The sequence below is a fragment of the Rhinatrema bivittatum genome, chromosome 3, assembly GCF_901001135.1.
Source record: "Rhinatrema bivittatum chromosome 3, aRhiBiv1.1, whole genome shotgun sequence".
Lineage (NCBI taxonomy): Eukaryota > Metazoa > Chordata > Amphibia > Gymnophiona > Rhinatrematidae > Rhinatrema > Rhinatrema bivittatum.
Window position 1 is genome coordinate 268,155,023 of NC_042617.1, and position 16,308 is coordinate 268,171,330.

General features: G+C 43.5%; 1 protein-coding gene across 13 annotated transcripts in view; it reads right to left on the minus strand.

Annotated features, from left to right (window-relative positions):
- Positions 1-16,308, minus strand: part of EPB41L2 (erythrocyte membrane protein band 4.1 like 2) — a 647,115-nt gene that overhangs the window by 19,883 nt on the left and 610,924 nt on the right. For all 13 annotated transcript variants that reach the window (XM_029594566.1, XM_029594576.1, XM_029594575.1 and 10 more), the window contains one exon: positions 2,280-2,397. In XM_029594566.1, coding sequence (XP_029450426.1) covers positions 2,287-2,397 — 111 coding nt within the window. In that variant the 3' untranslated portion in view covers positions 2,280-2,286. The remainder of the gene's footprint in view (positions 1-2,279; positions 2,398-16,308) is intronic.

A 16,308-nucleotide genomic window follows, 5' to 3' on the forward strand; every position in this document is an offset into this window, starting at 1 on the left:
AAGCAAAGCAGCTCAGTGTGAAAATGGGTTCACAAATTGCAATAAGCAACATCAGATAATGCTAAAAACTAATTACACCTTGCGAGGTGTAATTAAGTTATAAAATTGGCCTTGGGAGGCTAATGCCAGGCCCAATGTGGCCCATGAAATGGAAAGCCCAAAGAGATCTAATCCCTCACTTCTGTCCCCCTTTTAGTCAAGTTTCAGATCCCTGGATGATTCCCCCCCATCTCTAGGGTTGCCCACCAGCAAGTCAGGATAGGAGGGAATGCTTCTGCCTAGCTGATGTTGAAATCTGCAGCAGTAATGCCAGATTCATTAAAGACTATGGGGCAGATTTTTAGAGGAGCACGCGCGGGGTACATTTGTGCGCGCTATCCAGCGCGCACAAATGTACACCCGATTTTATAACATGTGCGCGCTGCAGCACGCATGTTATAAAATCCGGGGTCAGCGCGCACAAGGGGGTGCACACTTGTGCACCTTGCATGCGCTGAGCCCAAGGGGAGCCCCGATGGCTTTCCCCATTCCCTCCAAGGCTGCTCTGAAATAGGAGCAGCCTTGGAGGGAACTTTTTTTTTCGGTCTCCCTCACCTTCCCCTCCCTTCCCCTATCTAACCCACCCCCCAGCCCTAACTAAATCCCCCCCCTACCTTTGTTTCTGAAGTTACGCCTGCCCGAGGCAGGCGTTACTTGCGCATGTGGCCGGCTGCCGGTGCACCATAAGAACATAAGAAATTGCCATGCTGGGTCAGACCAAGGGTCCATCAAGCCCAGCATCCTGTTTCCAACAGAGGCCAAAACCAGGCCACAAGAACCTGGCAATTACCCAAACACTAAGAAGATCCCATGCTACTGATGCAATTAATAGCAGTGGCTATTCCCTAAGTAAAATTGATTAATAGCCATTAATGGACTTCTCCTCCAAGAACTTATCCAAACCTTTTTTTGAACTCAGCTACACTAACTGCACTAACCACATCCTCTGGCAACAAATTCCAGAGCTTTATTGTGCGTTGAGTGAAAAAGAATTTTCTCCAATTAGTCTTAAATGTGCTACTTGCTAACTTCATGGAATGCCCCCTAGTCCTTCTATTATTCGAAAGTGAAAATAACCGAGTCACATCTACTCGTTCAAGACCTCTCATGATTTTAAAGACCTCTATCATATCCCCCCTCAGCCGTCTCTTCTCCAAGCTGAACAGCCCTAATCTCTTCAGCCTTTCCTCATAGGGGAGCTGTTCCATCCCCTTTATCATTTTGGTTGCCCTTCTCTGTACCTTCTCCATCGCAACTATATCTTTTTTGAGATGCGGCGACCAGAATTGTACACAGTATTCAAGGTGTGGTCTCACCATGGAGCGATATAGAGGCATTATGACATTTTCCGTTCTATTAACCATTCCCTTCCTAATAATTCCTAACATTCTATTTGCTTTTTTGACTGCTGCAGCACACTGAGCTGACGATTTTAAAGAATTATCCACTATGATGCCTAGATCTTTTTCCTGGGTGGTAGCCCCTAATGTGGAACCTAACATTGTGTAACTACAGCAACGGTTATTTTTCCCTACATGCAACACCTTACACTTGTCCACATTAAATTTCATCTGCCATTTAGATGCCCAATCTTCCAGCCTCACAAGGTCCTCCTGCAATGTATCACAGTCTGCTTGTGATTTAACTACTCTGAATAATTTTGTATCATCTGCAAATTTGATAACCTCACACCATCTCCCGGCACAGGTCGCTGTGCTGGAGGACTCTGCCCTGCCCCCGGACTGCTGACACACCCACGGCCCCACCCCTTTCTCGAAGCCCCGGGACATATATGTGTCCCGGGGCTTGCGCGCGCGCCGCCGAGCCTAAGCAAAATAGGCTCGGCGCGCACAGGAGTAGGTTTTCGGGAGTTACGCGTGTAACCCTTTGGAAATCTACCCCTATATTCTTTAGTAAATCAGGCTTTAAAACTGAAGATAACATCCACATTAAAAGTGGCTGTTAAAGTTAATGGCCAATTTTCAGGTGGCTAAGTTTTCTGGTTTTTATTTATTTATTTATTTCTAATCTGCTTTTCATGGCACATCAAAGAGGATTACAATCGGGTACCATACCTATTAAAAAGGTCCCAAAATGTGTGTGACGATTGTCAAATATTTGCTCTATACATTACCAAATATATTGGTATTAGCAGAGGTTATGTGAAAACTGAAGCAAATACTACTTTAACAGGATTACATCTACTGTGCTCTGCTTTTGAATGTTATTAGTTCCATCACCTTGAATTTAATCCTCTTCCCCCTCTTCAGTGAGCTCTGTTTCTTTATGAACCACTACCCTCGTAATAGACATGTCAGGATGCTGCTCTTTGGCTTCTTTAATTGCTTGTGCCAGTGCCTGTAAAAGAAAAGGGAAAACGAAGAGACTGAGCTGAGCGACCATGAAATCAAAAATTTAAAAACTGGTAATTTTCATTAGACGGAGGTATGAAGCTCATATAATGGGTTATGATAAAGTGATACTGTGAGTGTGCATGTACACTCCTTTAAGGTGACTATTTTTTGTCTTGCAATGTTGTTTGTACTACTAACATTTTCATTTATTGAGGTCACAACAAGAGAGTTAATTCATGCTTCTTTTGAAAGTCTCAAGTTAACATGGAAAGACTGAATGAGACAAACACATCCGATCCAAAAATCCATGCCAGGCACGTCCATGAAAGACTTCCCTTCACAGTCAGTGCTACCATGCGCTATTTGGAATATGCATTTCTGTGTATTCTTCGGATATTAAGTTAAAATTTATCCACATACAGACTCCTCATCTTTCTAGAAAGTTTTGTGCATGATTAACACTACCCATGCAAACACTCCTTAAATTCACATTTAGAAAGAGGATAAGAGGGATGTCACTTTCTAGGAGAAAAGGGCAGTGTGACACCATAGCAACTTAAGAATGATTATTACAGCTAAATAATGTTTTTTCTCTGAGGATAAGCATTCTCAATAGAAAAAGTTAGCTAAGTGTTATCTTGAACAAATGAGAGGGAAAACCACTGCCAAGGTATGTAACAAAATCAGATTTGTTATTTTTTCTTTTCTCTCTCTTTTTTTTTTTTCATAGTATAAAGACAAGACAAACCTGGAGCATACATATACCCCAGGAGTTGAGTTTACCCTGAGAACAAGCCTTGAAGTACCATTAAGTCAAATTGTAAATCCCGATGAGTGGACATATCAAGTCAACAGTATATGCTGAAGGCATAGACTGAATTCAATGTTGCAGCCTTGCATATTTCTTAACAGAGACAGATCTGAAACAAATATTATGATTGCTCAAACAGCATGGTCTTTGACAGCAGCCCTATTGCGCAACAGGTCTTTTGCTTGGATTAGAGGTAGAAGAAACAGGCGGATATGGTGGTATTAGGGGAGGCAAGAGAGAAATGCCAGGAGGGAGAAAGGGAAACACAGGAGGCAGATGCTAGGGATGGGGTTAAGAGACTGGGGATTAGATGCTGGGTATGGAGGAAGTAAAAACCAGGGAAACAATGTTGGGATGGGGGGGGGCGCAGGGTTTAGCGGCGGAGATGATGATGCTGAGGATAAGGGAGGGATAAGAGGCATAGGAGATGCTGGAAGAAGTGGGCAGGTGGCAGATGTTGAAGAAGGGGTAAGAGGCAGGGGAAAAGATGACAGATTGGGACACACTGCCTCCGCTATTCCCTTATAGAGAAATCTTGCAGCAATCCTGCTCCTGTAAGTCTATGACAATGATGGGGGATCAGCTGAGAGAGCACCAGAGACTTTTGTCCCAGGCGCCATTTGCTTTTGTGCCGGCCCTGATTACAAAAACATTGGCACTGAGCAGATGAGCTCAGTTATACAACCTGAAGATCTGCATGGCAACCCAAATGGCAAATTTTCATGATTGTCTTGTGTTAATGGCCACTTTCAAACAGGACAATGAACACTAAACTGCAGTGTCAGCTCTGCAGAGACTCAACATGCCTATGCAAGAAATTTCATGTAATGTTCTTCACAGGGGCGGCTCAAGGCAATCTGCTGTCTGAGGCGAGGGATGAGATAGCCCCCCCCCCCTTTAAGGCACAGTACGGATAAAATCATCAAGAGGGCAAAAGGGGGCCCCCCTTGGAGTCTGGCCCTTTTGATTTGAAATGCTGCAGAAGGGGGAAAGCAGGGGTGGCAGAGTGGCAGTGCTGTTTCTAGGAAGCTGGCAACCTGCCACACTCCCAGGAACCCTCAGACATGTCTCCCCACCTTTTCTCCAGCATTTTCTCTTGGAGAAGAGGGAGATGGGCGTATGGAGGAGGTCTTTGTGTAGCATTCTCTCTCTGGGCCGGGTAAGGGCATTAAGCACCTAGGCAAAATTTACAGTCTTGTGCTCGTGCCCCCTGCTCTCACCACATATAATTAAAAATTCTGCATTTATAATAATCAATTTTACATGAAAAAGGACATTGAGAGTACAGTCTTCTGAGGTAACAATATCACAAATCATAACTTTGCAAAAAAAAAACAAACCCAAAAACCACATTCAGAATGCAAATGGTATTAGGCCTATTGTAATACATGTTGGGTGTGGGCTCTGCCCTCAGAAAGCCCAGCATACACTGAATTACAAATACAACACACTAAAACCTCCCCCATAAAAGAGCACTAACTGTCAGCCCTCAAACAGTAAAAACCCTAACTATGAAAAGGCGATGCTGCAAATATTACACCTAGCCCTAAACACCAATACATCTCCTATTATGAAAACAGAAAAGCCAGGCTGGTATAGATCCCTACACAGAAACTACATGCCAGCAGAATATCTCACCTCAATCACTCATGCACGGTACAGACAGATCCTCAACAAATACAAAATAAAGAGACCATAAAGTATAAACAGAAATTAACTGGAAACAAGCCAGACTGTATGCAGAACAATAATGGAAAAATAGAAATGCCATTCCTCAAAAGAAAATCAAGGAATATAAAACATCAATCATAATAGTAAAAACATTAATAAAAAAAATCTTTCAAAACAGCTGACAGAATAGCCAATTATTAAAAACTTATAAAAAATTATACAATTTCCCAAATATCAATATTATTTCAAAATAGCAGACATCAAACAGCCAGTGTTTAAAACTAATAAGGGTTTTAAAAAGGCCCACTTTCCATACCTGGGAACTTTTGATTTCCAGTCACCCTGAAACATCTGTGGATTTGTGCAGGGGAGGGGAACTTTTTCCTCATATATACATACATAAACATTCATGCTCTCACACACACATAGACACACAATCACTCACAGACACAAAGAGACAGACTCACTCTTTCAGACAGAAACACACACAGTCACTCTCTCTCAAGACACAAAGGCATACACACATACACACACATTCTACTGTTGTGCTGCTGCTCATGTGTTCACTCATGAGTGCCCCTCCAGCCCCAGTAGTGCCACACTATGTAAAATTCTTCCTATCAGCTCTTCCACACCTGCAGCAGCCCCTTCCCCTTCCTTTTCCCGATATCTTCTCGGCACCCACACTCTTCAGGACACTCACTGACACCACAGACAATGCATGCAGCTCACGAGATGCTGGTTGGCCACCCCTGCGATAGCAGAATACCTCAGACATGCATAACACAGACAGACCCATACCAAACAAAGAATAGAGAGACCATAAAGTATAAATAGAAACTTGCAAACAAAAAATGAACTGGAAACTGCAACAAGACCAATTGTATCATGCAGTGCAACAATGGAAAAACAGAAATATCACTCCTCACAAAAATCAAGCAATAAAATCTCAAGATATAAAATACACCCATCCCCAACCCCACAATCCAATTACAACATGCTCTTGTCAGTTAGAGACCTCGGAATTACCTTGGACCAGGAATTAAACTTCAAAATTCACATCAAGACTGATAAAAGAAGGATTCTACAAACTCCAACCTCTACTTCATCCCCCAGACTACCGGACAGTACTGCAGTCCCTCCTGTTCGCCAAGATAGACTATTGCAACGCCCTCCTAACCGGCCTCCCAGCGTCCACCCTCAAGCCCCTCCAGCTTCTACAAATTGCCGCTGCGCGGTCACTAACGAACAAGAAAAAAAATCAGACCACATCACGCCCACACTCAAACAACTCCACTGGCTGCCCGTCCCTTTCAGATCCCAATACAAAACACTCATGCTCATAAACAAAGCAATCCATAATGACAAAGCCAGCTGGCTACAAGGACCATTGACCCCCCGCAATCCCACCAGAAATCTCCGCTCATCTAACACGTGCCTACTCCCCATTCCCCCCACCAAAGAAACACAGAGAACGTGCTGCATCCGTAGCAGGCCCTCACCTCTGGAATACCTCACCACCCGCTCTCAGGACTGACCCCTCCACACCTACCTTCTGAAAGAACCTCAAAACCTGGCTCTTCCGGAAAGCATTCCCTCCAGATAAATAATCCCGCCACAGCCCCCCCCCCCCCCAACAATCCCCCTCACCCCGCTCCCTGCCCCCCCCATTCCCAGTCCATCCTTTGTACATAATTAACTTAAACCTGAATATATTCTGTTATAAGTTAACAAGAATGTTATTTTATAAGTCAATCTGTTGTATATAGTTAGCAAGGTTCTCAGTTAAGCTGTTATATTGTATCATGTCATTAAGGCTAGCCTTAGACATTCTGTTATATGTAAACCGGTGTGATATATCATATCGAATGTAGTTATAGAAAAAATAAATAAATAAGTGTATATACATATACACACATGCTCGCACACTCACAACGCTCTCCCCTCACATATGCTTGCACTCACATACGCTCCCCCTCACACAGAAATTCTCTTGCTCACAAACACGCTTCTCTCACATGCTCCTTTCCCTCACACAATACTCGTACACTCCCTCGCTCTCACACATATTCACACACACATACACAGCCTCTCTCTTACACATACAGACAGTTTCTCTCACCTACTCCCCCCCCCCTCAAGCACAAATATAGTAATAGAAGCAGGTTCCTTCTTCAGTGTGGACCATAGTACTCTCTCTTTCGTGGATGTGTCGCTAGCCTCTTACTCTAGCTCCTAATAGCTGCGGGGCCCTGCAATTGCAACCTATTCTTGCTTAGGCCATGCAGCTTCAGCTTTCATGGATACGTAGCCCACGGCCCTGCTCCACTCCAACTAATTGCCATGACACTATTCCAGCAGACTGAGCCACCATAATATACTGCGCTGCTGCAGTTTGGGTGCTGGCATATTGGGATCCGCTGGCTGCCCTGTGGATCTCATTTAGTCTTCAGCTGCTGGTAGCCCCATGGACCTTCATTCAGTCTTCAGCCACCGGTGGCCCTGTGGGCCTCATTCAATCTTCCTTCCACATATTAAGAAAGGTGGAAGGAAGGCAAAACTATTACCAGCATGGTTAAAAGGTAAGGTGAGGTGAAAGAGGCTATTTTAGCCAAAAGATCTTCATTCAAAAACTGGAAGAAGGATCCAACAGAAGAAAATAGGATAATACATTTAACTTGCCAACGCTTATGCAAGATGTTGATAAGACAGGCTAAGAGAGAATTTGAAAAGACGTTGGCCGCAGAGGCAAAAACTCATAGTAAAAACTTTAAAAACTATATCCGAAGCAGAAAGCCTGCGAGGGAGTCAGTTGGATCATTAGATGATCGAGGGGTTAAAGGGGCACTTAGAGAAGATAAGGCCATTGTGGAAAGATTAAACAATTTCTTTGCTTCGGTGTTTACTGAAGAGGATGTTGGGGAGATACCCGTTCGGGAGAAGGTTTTCACGGGTAATGATTCAGATGGACTGAACCAAATCACTGTGAACCTAGAAGATGTGGTAGACCTGATTGACAAACTGAAGAGTAGTAAATCACCTGGACCAGATGGTATACACCCCAGGGTTCTGAAGGAACTAAAAAATGAAATTTCAGATCTATTAGTAACAATTTGTAACCTATCATTAAAATCATTCATTGCACTGGAAGACTGGAGGGTGGCTAATGTAACCCCAATATATAAAAAGGGCTCCAGGGGCGATCCGGGAAACTACAGACCAGTTAGCCTGACTTCAGTGCCAGGAAAAATAGTGGAAAGTGTTCTAAAGATCAAAATCAAAGAACATATAGAAAGGCATGGTATAATGGAACAAAGTCAGCATGGCTTTACCCAAGCAAGTCTTGCCTCACAAATCTGCTTCACTTTTTTGAAGGGGTTAACAAACATGTAGATAAAGGTAAACCGGTAGAAAGGCTTCTAGGAAAATAAAGTAATGGGATAGGTGGTGATGTCCTTTTAAGGATTACAAACTGGTTAAAAGACAGGAAACAGAGTAGGATTAAATGGACACTTTTTTCAGTGGAGGGGGTGGGCAGTGGAGTGCCTCAGGGATCTGTACTGGGACCAGAGCTTTTCAATATATTTATAAATGATCTGGAAAGGAATATTACGAATAAGGTAATCAAATTTGCAGATGATACAAAATTATTCACAGTAATTAAATCACAAATGGATTGTGATAAATTGAAGGAGGCCCTTGTGAGACTAGAAAATTAGGCATCCAAATGGCAGATGAAATTTAATGTGGATAAGTGCAAGGTGATGCTTATATGTAAAAATAACCCATGCTATAGTTACACGATGTTAGGTTCCATATTAGGAGCTACCACCCAGGAAAGAGATCTAGGTGTCATGGTGAATAACACATTGAAATCATCGGCTCAGTGTGCTACGGCATTCAAAAAATTGGAAGAAGGATCCAACAGAAGAAAATAGGATAAAGCATAAACATTGGCAAGTTAAATGTAAGACGTTGATAAGACAGGCTAAGAGAGAATTTGAAAAGAAGTTGGCTGTGGAGGCAAAAACTCACAGTAAAAACTTTTTAAAATATATCCGAAGCAGAAAGCCTGTGAGGGAGTCACAGTTGGACCGTTAGATGATCGAGGGGTTAAAGGGGCACTTAGAGAAGATAAGGCCATCGCGGAAAGATTAAATGATTTCTTTGCTTCGGTGTTTACTGAAGAGGGTTGTTGGGGAGGTACCCATAATGGAGAAGGTTTTCATGGGTAATGATTCAGATGGACTGAACCAAATCACTGTGAACCTAGAAGATGTGGTAGGCCTGATTGACAAACTAAAGAGTAGTAAATCACCTGGACCAGATGGTATATACCCCAGGGTTCTGAAGGAACTAAAAAATGAAATTTCAGATCTATTAGTAACAATTTGTAACCTATCATTAAAATCATCCATTGTACTGGAAGACTGAAGGGTGGCTAATGTAACCCCAATATATAAAAAGGGCTCCAGGGGCGATCCGGGAAATTACAAACTAGTTAGCCTGACTTCAGTGCCAGGAAAAATAGTGGAAAGTGTTCTAAAGATCAAAATCAAAGAGCATATAGAAAGGCATGGTATAATGGAACAAAGTCAGCATGGCTTTACCCAAGGCAAGTCTTGCCTCACAAACCTGCTTCACTTTTTTGAAGGGGTTAACAAACATGTGGATAAAGGTGAACCGGTAGATATAGTATACTTGGATTTTCAGAAGGCATTTGACAAAGTTCCTCATGAGAGGCTTCTAGGAAAAGTAAGAAGTCATGGGATAGGTGGCGATGTCCTTTCATGGATTGCAAACTGGCTAAAAGACAGGAAACAGAGAGTAGGATTAAATGGACAATTTTCTCAGTGGAAGGGAGTGGACAGTGGAGTGCCTCAGGGATCTGTATTGGGACCCTTACTTTTCAATATATTTATAAATGATCTGGAAAGAAATACGACGAGTGAGATAATCAAATTTGCAGATGACACAAAATTGTTCAGAGTAGTTAAATCACAAGCAGATTGTGATAAATTGCAGGAAGAACTTGTGAGACTGGAAAATTGGGCATCCAAATGGCAGATGAAATTTAATGTGGATAAGTGTAAGGTGATGCATATAGGGAAAAATAACCCATGCTATAATTACACAATGTTAGGTTCCATATTAGATGCTACAACCCAAGAAAGAGATCTAGTTGTCATAGTGGATAACACATTGAAATCGTCGGTTCAGTGTGCTGCGGCAGTCAAAAAAGCAAACAGAATGTTGGGAATTATTAGAAAGGGAATGGTGAATAAAACGGAAAATGTCATAATGCCTCTGTATCGCTCCATGGTGAGACTGCACCTTGAATACTGTGTACAATTCTGGTCGCCGCATCTCAAAAAAGATATAATTGCGATGGAGAAGGTACAGAGAAGGGCTACCAAAATAAGGGGAATGGAACAACTCCCCTATGAGGAAAGACTAAAGAGGTTAGGACTTTTCAGCTTGGAGAAGAGACGACTGAGGGGGGATATGATAGAGGTGTTTAAAATTATGAGATGTCTATAACGGGGAAATGTGAATCGGTTATTTACTCATTCGGATAATAGAAGCACTAGGGGGCACTCCATGAAGTTAGCATGTGGCACATTTAAAACTAATCGGAGAAAGTTCTTTTTCACTCAATGCACAATTAAACTCTGGAATTTGTTGCCAGAGGATGTGGTTAATGCAGTTAATGTAGGTGTGTTTAAAATTTTAGATAAGTTCTTGGAGGAGAAGTCCATTACCTGCCATTAATTAAGTTTAATTAGAAAATAGCCACTGCTAATACTAGCATCAGTAGCATGGGATAGATTTAGTTTTTGGGTACTTGCCAAGTACTTACAGCCTGGATTGGCCACTTTTGGAAACAGGATGCTGGGCTTGATGGACCATTGGTCTGACCCAGTGTGGCATGTTCTTATGTTCAGGCATCAGTGGCCTCTTCTGATCTTCATCCAGCAGCAACCCTGTGGCCTCATTTAATCTTCAGCTGCTGGCGGAACGGGAGACTGCTTCCTCTTCCACTAGATTAATATTAGCGCCCTCTTGGCAGCTAGGTGAGGCGGACACCAGACCTTTTGGGGGGGGACGGGGACGTTTTGCCGCTCCAAATTTTTGCATCCTGAGGTGGCCACCTCACCCTGCTCATGATAGAACCACCCCTGGTTCTTCAGAACATTTCAACTAAGGATTTGGCAACAAGTGACCTGCCCATCACATGATGGATCAACCTCTCTGTTGATAGATGGTCCAACCCTAGTTGTGATATTTACTTTATAAGGCCTGCAGGAGTAAAACTTTGGTGGGTTTTCAGATTCATTTCTGTAACTCAGAACAAATATGGGAAGGCCCTCAATATTATTTTTGACCAGTATAGGTTGGTACTAGGATGAGATGTCTGAAACATCATTCCCTTAGATTGTGAGCCCTCTGGGGTCAGGGAAAATACTTACTCTATCTGAATGTAGCTTGCCTTAACCTACTAATGAAAAGGTATGAGTTAAATACACAATAAATAAGTGCAGGAGTAAAAGAATGGAGATTTCCATAGCCTACAAAAGCAGACCACAAAAGTTTGAACAATTTCTCTTAGAAAACTTCACTGTGGATGGGGGAGAGGTAGTATAAATATAATTTAATTATTTAACCTTTTTGGAATCTGAGTAAATATTAAATGTGTGCCCAAGATGGCCTTTACCTGTGTTCTGGCAGAACAGCTTTCTAACATTTAATTACAAGCCACTTTCAACATGCACAACAAAATCTAAAATTAAATATAATTACAGAACCTTGAGAATAGTTCAAACAAAGAAGAAAAAATTACATCAGTTTATGGTTCATTTACGTGGCTGCAATCATATTAGAAATCAACCAAACAACTATGGTTTGTTAATCCAGAGATGGTTAATACTAATTGCTTTGCCTCTGTCATTATCAGCTTTTAATTAAAAAGTTATGCAAATAATTGAGGTACCTGAAGTTCCCAAAGGGAAGATAATTGCAAATTGCTCATTTTTCAAGGTCACCGTGGGAGGTGGGGCAATATTTTAATCTTTCACTCCTAAATCAACTATGCTATTTTTCATTCTATTTGAATAAACAGTACAATGCTGATGTGGATACAGTCTTATTGGGGGACTGACACCAGTATTCTACATTTTTAGTACCTATATTGAGGAGATGTGAACAGCTAAGAGAGGAGTCATACAAAAGTCAAACTCTTGAATTTCAAAAATACCAGCTTTGGTAAAAGCAAAGTTGCTCACCTGTGACAGGTGTTCTCCAAGGACAGTAAAATGTTCATCCTCACATATAGGTGACATCATCACAAGGACTTTGACTAGGCACACTGAGCATGCCCAGCATGCCCCATGCCATGTGTCCAAGCGGGGTCCCTCTTCAGTCTTGCAACATAGAATTACGATAAAATAAAAATAGGAAAAACCCAACTCATCGGGGTGGTGGATGGGTTTCATGAGGACTAACATACTGCTGTCCTTGGAGAACACCTATTACAGGGTAAGCAACTCTGCTTTTTCCAAGGACAAGTAAGAAAAGGGAAGTGATTATTCCCTTGTACAGGTCCTTGGTGAGGCCTCACCTGGAGTACTGTGTTCAGTTCTGGAGACCGTATCTACAAAAAGACAAAGACAAGATGGAAGCAGTACAGAGAAGGGCGACCAGGAAGGTGGAGGATCTTCATAGGATGACGTACGAGGAGAGATTGAAGAATCTAAATATGTACACCCTGGAGGAGAGGAGGAGCAGAGGTGATATGATACAGACTTTCAGATACTTGAAAGGTTTTAATGATCCAAAAACAACGACAAACCTCTTCCGTAGGAAAATAATCAGCAGAACCAGGGGTCACGATTTGAGGCTCCAGGGAGGAAGATTCAGAACCAATGTCAGGAAGTATTTCTTCACAGAGAGGGTGGTGGATGCCTGGAATGCCCTTCCGGAGGAAGTGGTGAAGACCAGAACTGTGAAAGACTTCAAAGGGGCGTGGGATAAACACTGCGGATCCATAAAGTCAAGAGGCCACCAATGAAGAGTGGGTGACTCGCCAGAATGATGGCTATTGACACAATACCCTTACTAAATAAACATACACATGCTTACTGTGACTCCTACATCGCTCTAAGCTTCAACAGCAAGAGGTAATGGAAAAAAGGATTTGCACTCATAAAGAGGGGAGTAGCTGGCTTGTTACGGCGGTTACTACCCCAAACCAAATATGCCTGATACTTCACTTTCAATGCATATACAGCATAGCTCTCTGCTTCAATGACAGGGGAGAAGAATAACTGATACTTCGCACATCCAGCAGAGCTCTCTGCTACAACGGCAAAGGAGAAGAAAAAGGGTTCGCACTCAAAACGCGGGGAGTAGCTGGCTTGTTACGGCAGTTACTACCCCAAACCAAATGTGCCTGATACTTCACTTTCCATGCATATCCAGCATGGTTCTCTCCTGCATCGGCATGGGAGAAAGACTGATACATCACGCATTTCCAGCATAGCTCTCTGCTTCAAGGGCAGGGGAAAAAAAAAACAAAAAAAAAAACTGATGCTTCACGCATATCCTGCATAGCTTCAACGACAGGGGTGAAGAAAAAAAAGGATTCGCAATCACAAAGCGAGGAGTAGCTGGCTTGTTACGGCGGTTACTACCCCAACCAAATGTGCCTGATACTTCACTTTCAATGCATATCCAGCATGGCTCTCTGCTTCTACAGCAGGGGAGAAGAAAAAAAAAAAAAAAACCAACAAGAGCTGTACAACATAGTCTAGGTAAAACAAATAAGCATGGGTGTAGCTTGCTTATCGCGGCGGTTACTGCCCCTACTACCCCTAACTAATCAAGCTAGATATTTCACTTGCATGCAGCTCCATCACTGCTCTCTACATTAATGGTGGGGGTGGAAGGGGAATAGAACAAGGAGCTAAGAGTAACAGATAAGAATGAGAGAAAAAATGTGTGAGGCTTGCTGGGCAGACTGGATGGGCCATTCGGTCTTCTTCTGCCGTCATTTCTATGTTTCTATAAGATGTTAGTTCTCACACATTGGTGAATTCCCAACTATAGGTTGCTCCCCAATATAAAAGGGGACCAACAGACACCTAACCAAGAACACTGGTGCTGCTGGAAACAGAGGGGGAGACAGCATGAACCCAAACAACAGGCCCTAGGCTGGGAGAGTTGGTTTCTATACCTCGAACAGTTTTCAGAGGACAGACTGGCCAAACCTAGTATCGCATCAGCCATCCCTATCCAGACAGTAATGGGATGTGAATGTGTGGAGAGAACTCCACATTGCAGCCTTGCAGATCTCTTCCTCAGGAACTGCTTTGCAAGTGGGCTACTGACGCTGCCATGGATCTGGCAGAATGAGCCTTGACATGACCCTCAAGATGTAACCCTGCCTGGGCATAACAAAAGGAGATGCAATCTGCTAGCCAATTTGATAGTATATGTCTGGCAACAGCAATGCCCAACCTATTCTTATCAAAAGAAACAAAAAAATTGGATGGACAGTCTATGGGCTTCTGTCCACTCTAGATAGGCAGCTAAGGCTTGCTTACAGTCCAAACTGTGCAGTGCTCATTCGCCTTGGTGTGAATGGGGCCTGTGAAAGAATATTGGCAGAACGACTGACTGGTTAAAATGAAAAACAGTCACCACCTTAGGCAGGAACTTAGGGTGCATATGCAAGACTATACTGCCATGATAGAATTTTGTATAAGATGGATAAGTCACTAAGGCCTGGAACTCACTGACTCTGCGTGCTGAAGTGACCGCCACCAAAAATATGACCTTCCAGGTCAGGTACTTCAGGTCACAGGTGCGCAGCAGCTCAAAAAGAGCTTTTATCAGCTGAGCTAAAACTATGGTTGAGGTTCCAAGACACAATGGGAGGCCTTATGAGAGGCTTCAACTGAAACAGACCCCACATAAAATGAACACTTATAGGCTGTATGGAGAATGGCGTATCATCTACATCATGGTGGTAAGCGCCAATTACACTAAGATGGACTCTAACGGAGACAGTCTTTAAGCCAGCCTCCGACAGGTGTAGAAGGTAATCGAGCAGCTTGTGTGTGAGGCAGGAGAATGGATCTAGGGACTTCTGCTCACACGACACGAAAATCTCTTCCACTTCAGGCTGTAGGACTTTCTAGTGGAAGGCTTTCTAGAAGCCACATCTTCCGAAAGATTGAGTGACTGCAGAATTAACCTCTCAACATCCAGGCTGTGAGCGACAGGGCCTGGAGATGGGATGCCACAGCCTGCCCTGATCCTGCGTGATGAGATCTGGGGAAGTCTCCAAACTGATTAGTCTCCGGATGAACAACTCCCAAAGGAGTGGAAACCAGATCTGTCTCGGCCAATGAGGTGCTATGAGAATCATAGTCCCTCTGTCCTCGTGAAGACCTTCTTCACTAAGGGAATTGGAGGATACACATACAGAAGACCTGTGCCCAAAATGGCAGACGAGGGCATCTGAGGCTGGTTTGCTGTCTGTCCTGTGCAAGGAACAGAACTAAGTCACCTTCCTGATGCAGGGGGACGCAAACAGATGTCCAGGCTCCCCCAGAGGCAAAATATCAGACTCACTACCTCCTGGTCCAAGGACCACTCGTGGGGTCTGAAGGCTCAACTTAGCCTGTCTGCTACCATGTGCTCTGCCCCAGCCATGTATATGGCCCTGAGCACCATCCCATGGGACAGGGCCCATGACCAGATCTGGACCGCTTCCTGGCACAGGAGATACAATCCCGTGCCTCCCTGCTTGTTGACATACCACATTGTTACTTGTCTGTCTGGATCAGGACAATTTTGTTGGACAGCCGATCTCTGAAAGCCCATAGCGCATACCTGATTGCTTGGAGCTCCAGGAAGTTTATTTGGCATGAACTTCCTGAGTGGACCATAAGCCCTGGATGCCAAGCCCATTCACATGAGCTCCCCATCCCAGGGTAGATGCATCCGTGGTTAACACACTCTGAGTGGGAAGACTCTGAAAGGCAATTCCCTGTTCCAGATTGGAAACTACCCGCCACCAGGACACGGAGTCCCGGAGGGACGGGAGTAACGGATGCGATCTTGGAGGCTCTGTGTGGCTTGACATTTGGATCTGCACATGTGTAATCGTGCCAAAGAAGTAACATGGACAGTCGCAACCATGTGGCCCAACAACTTCAACATGTGCCAAGTCGATACCTGCTGGCTCTGTTAAACTTCTGCCGCAATGGCTGCTACTGTGATAGCCCTCTGGTGCAGCAGAAAGGCCTTGGCCTGAGCCGTGTCTAGCAGGGCTCTGATGAAGTCCAATTGAAGTGATGGACTGAGATGGGACTTTTGAGTAGTTGAGAACTAACTGTAGTGACTTCAACATCCAAATGGTCAAGCGCA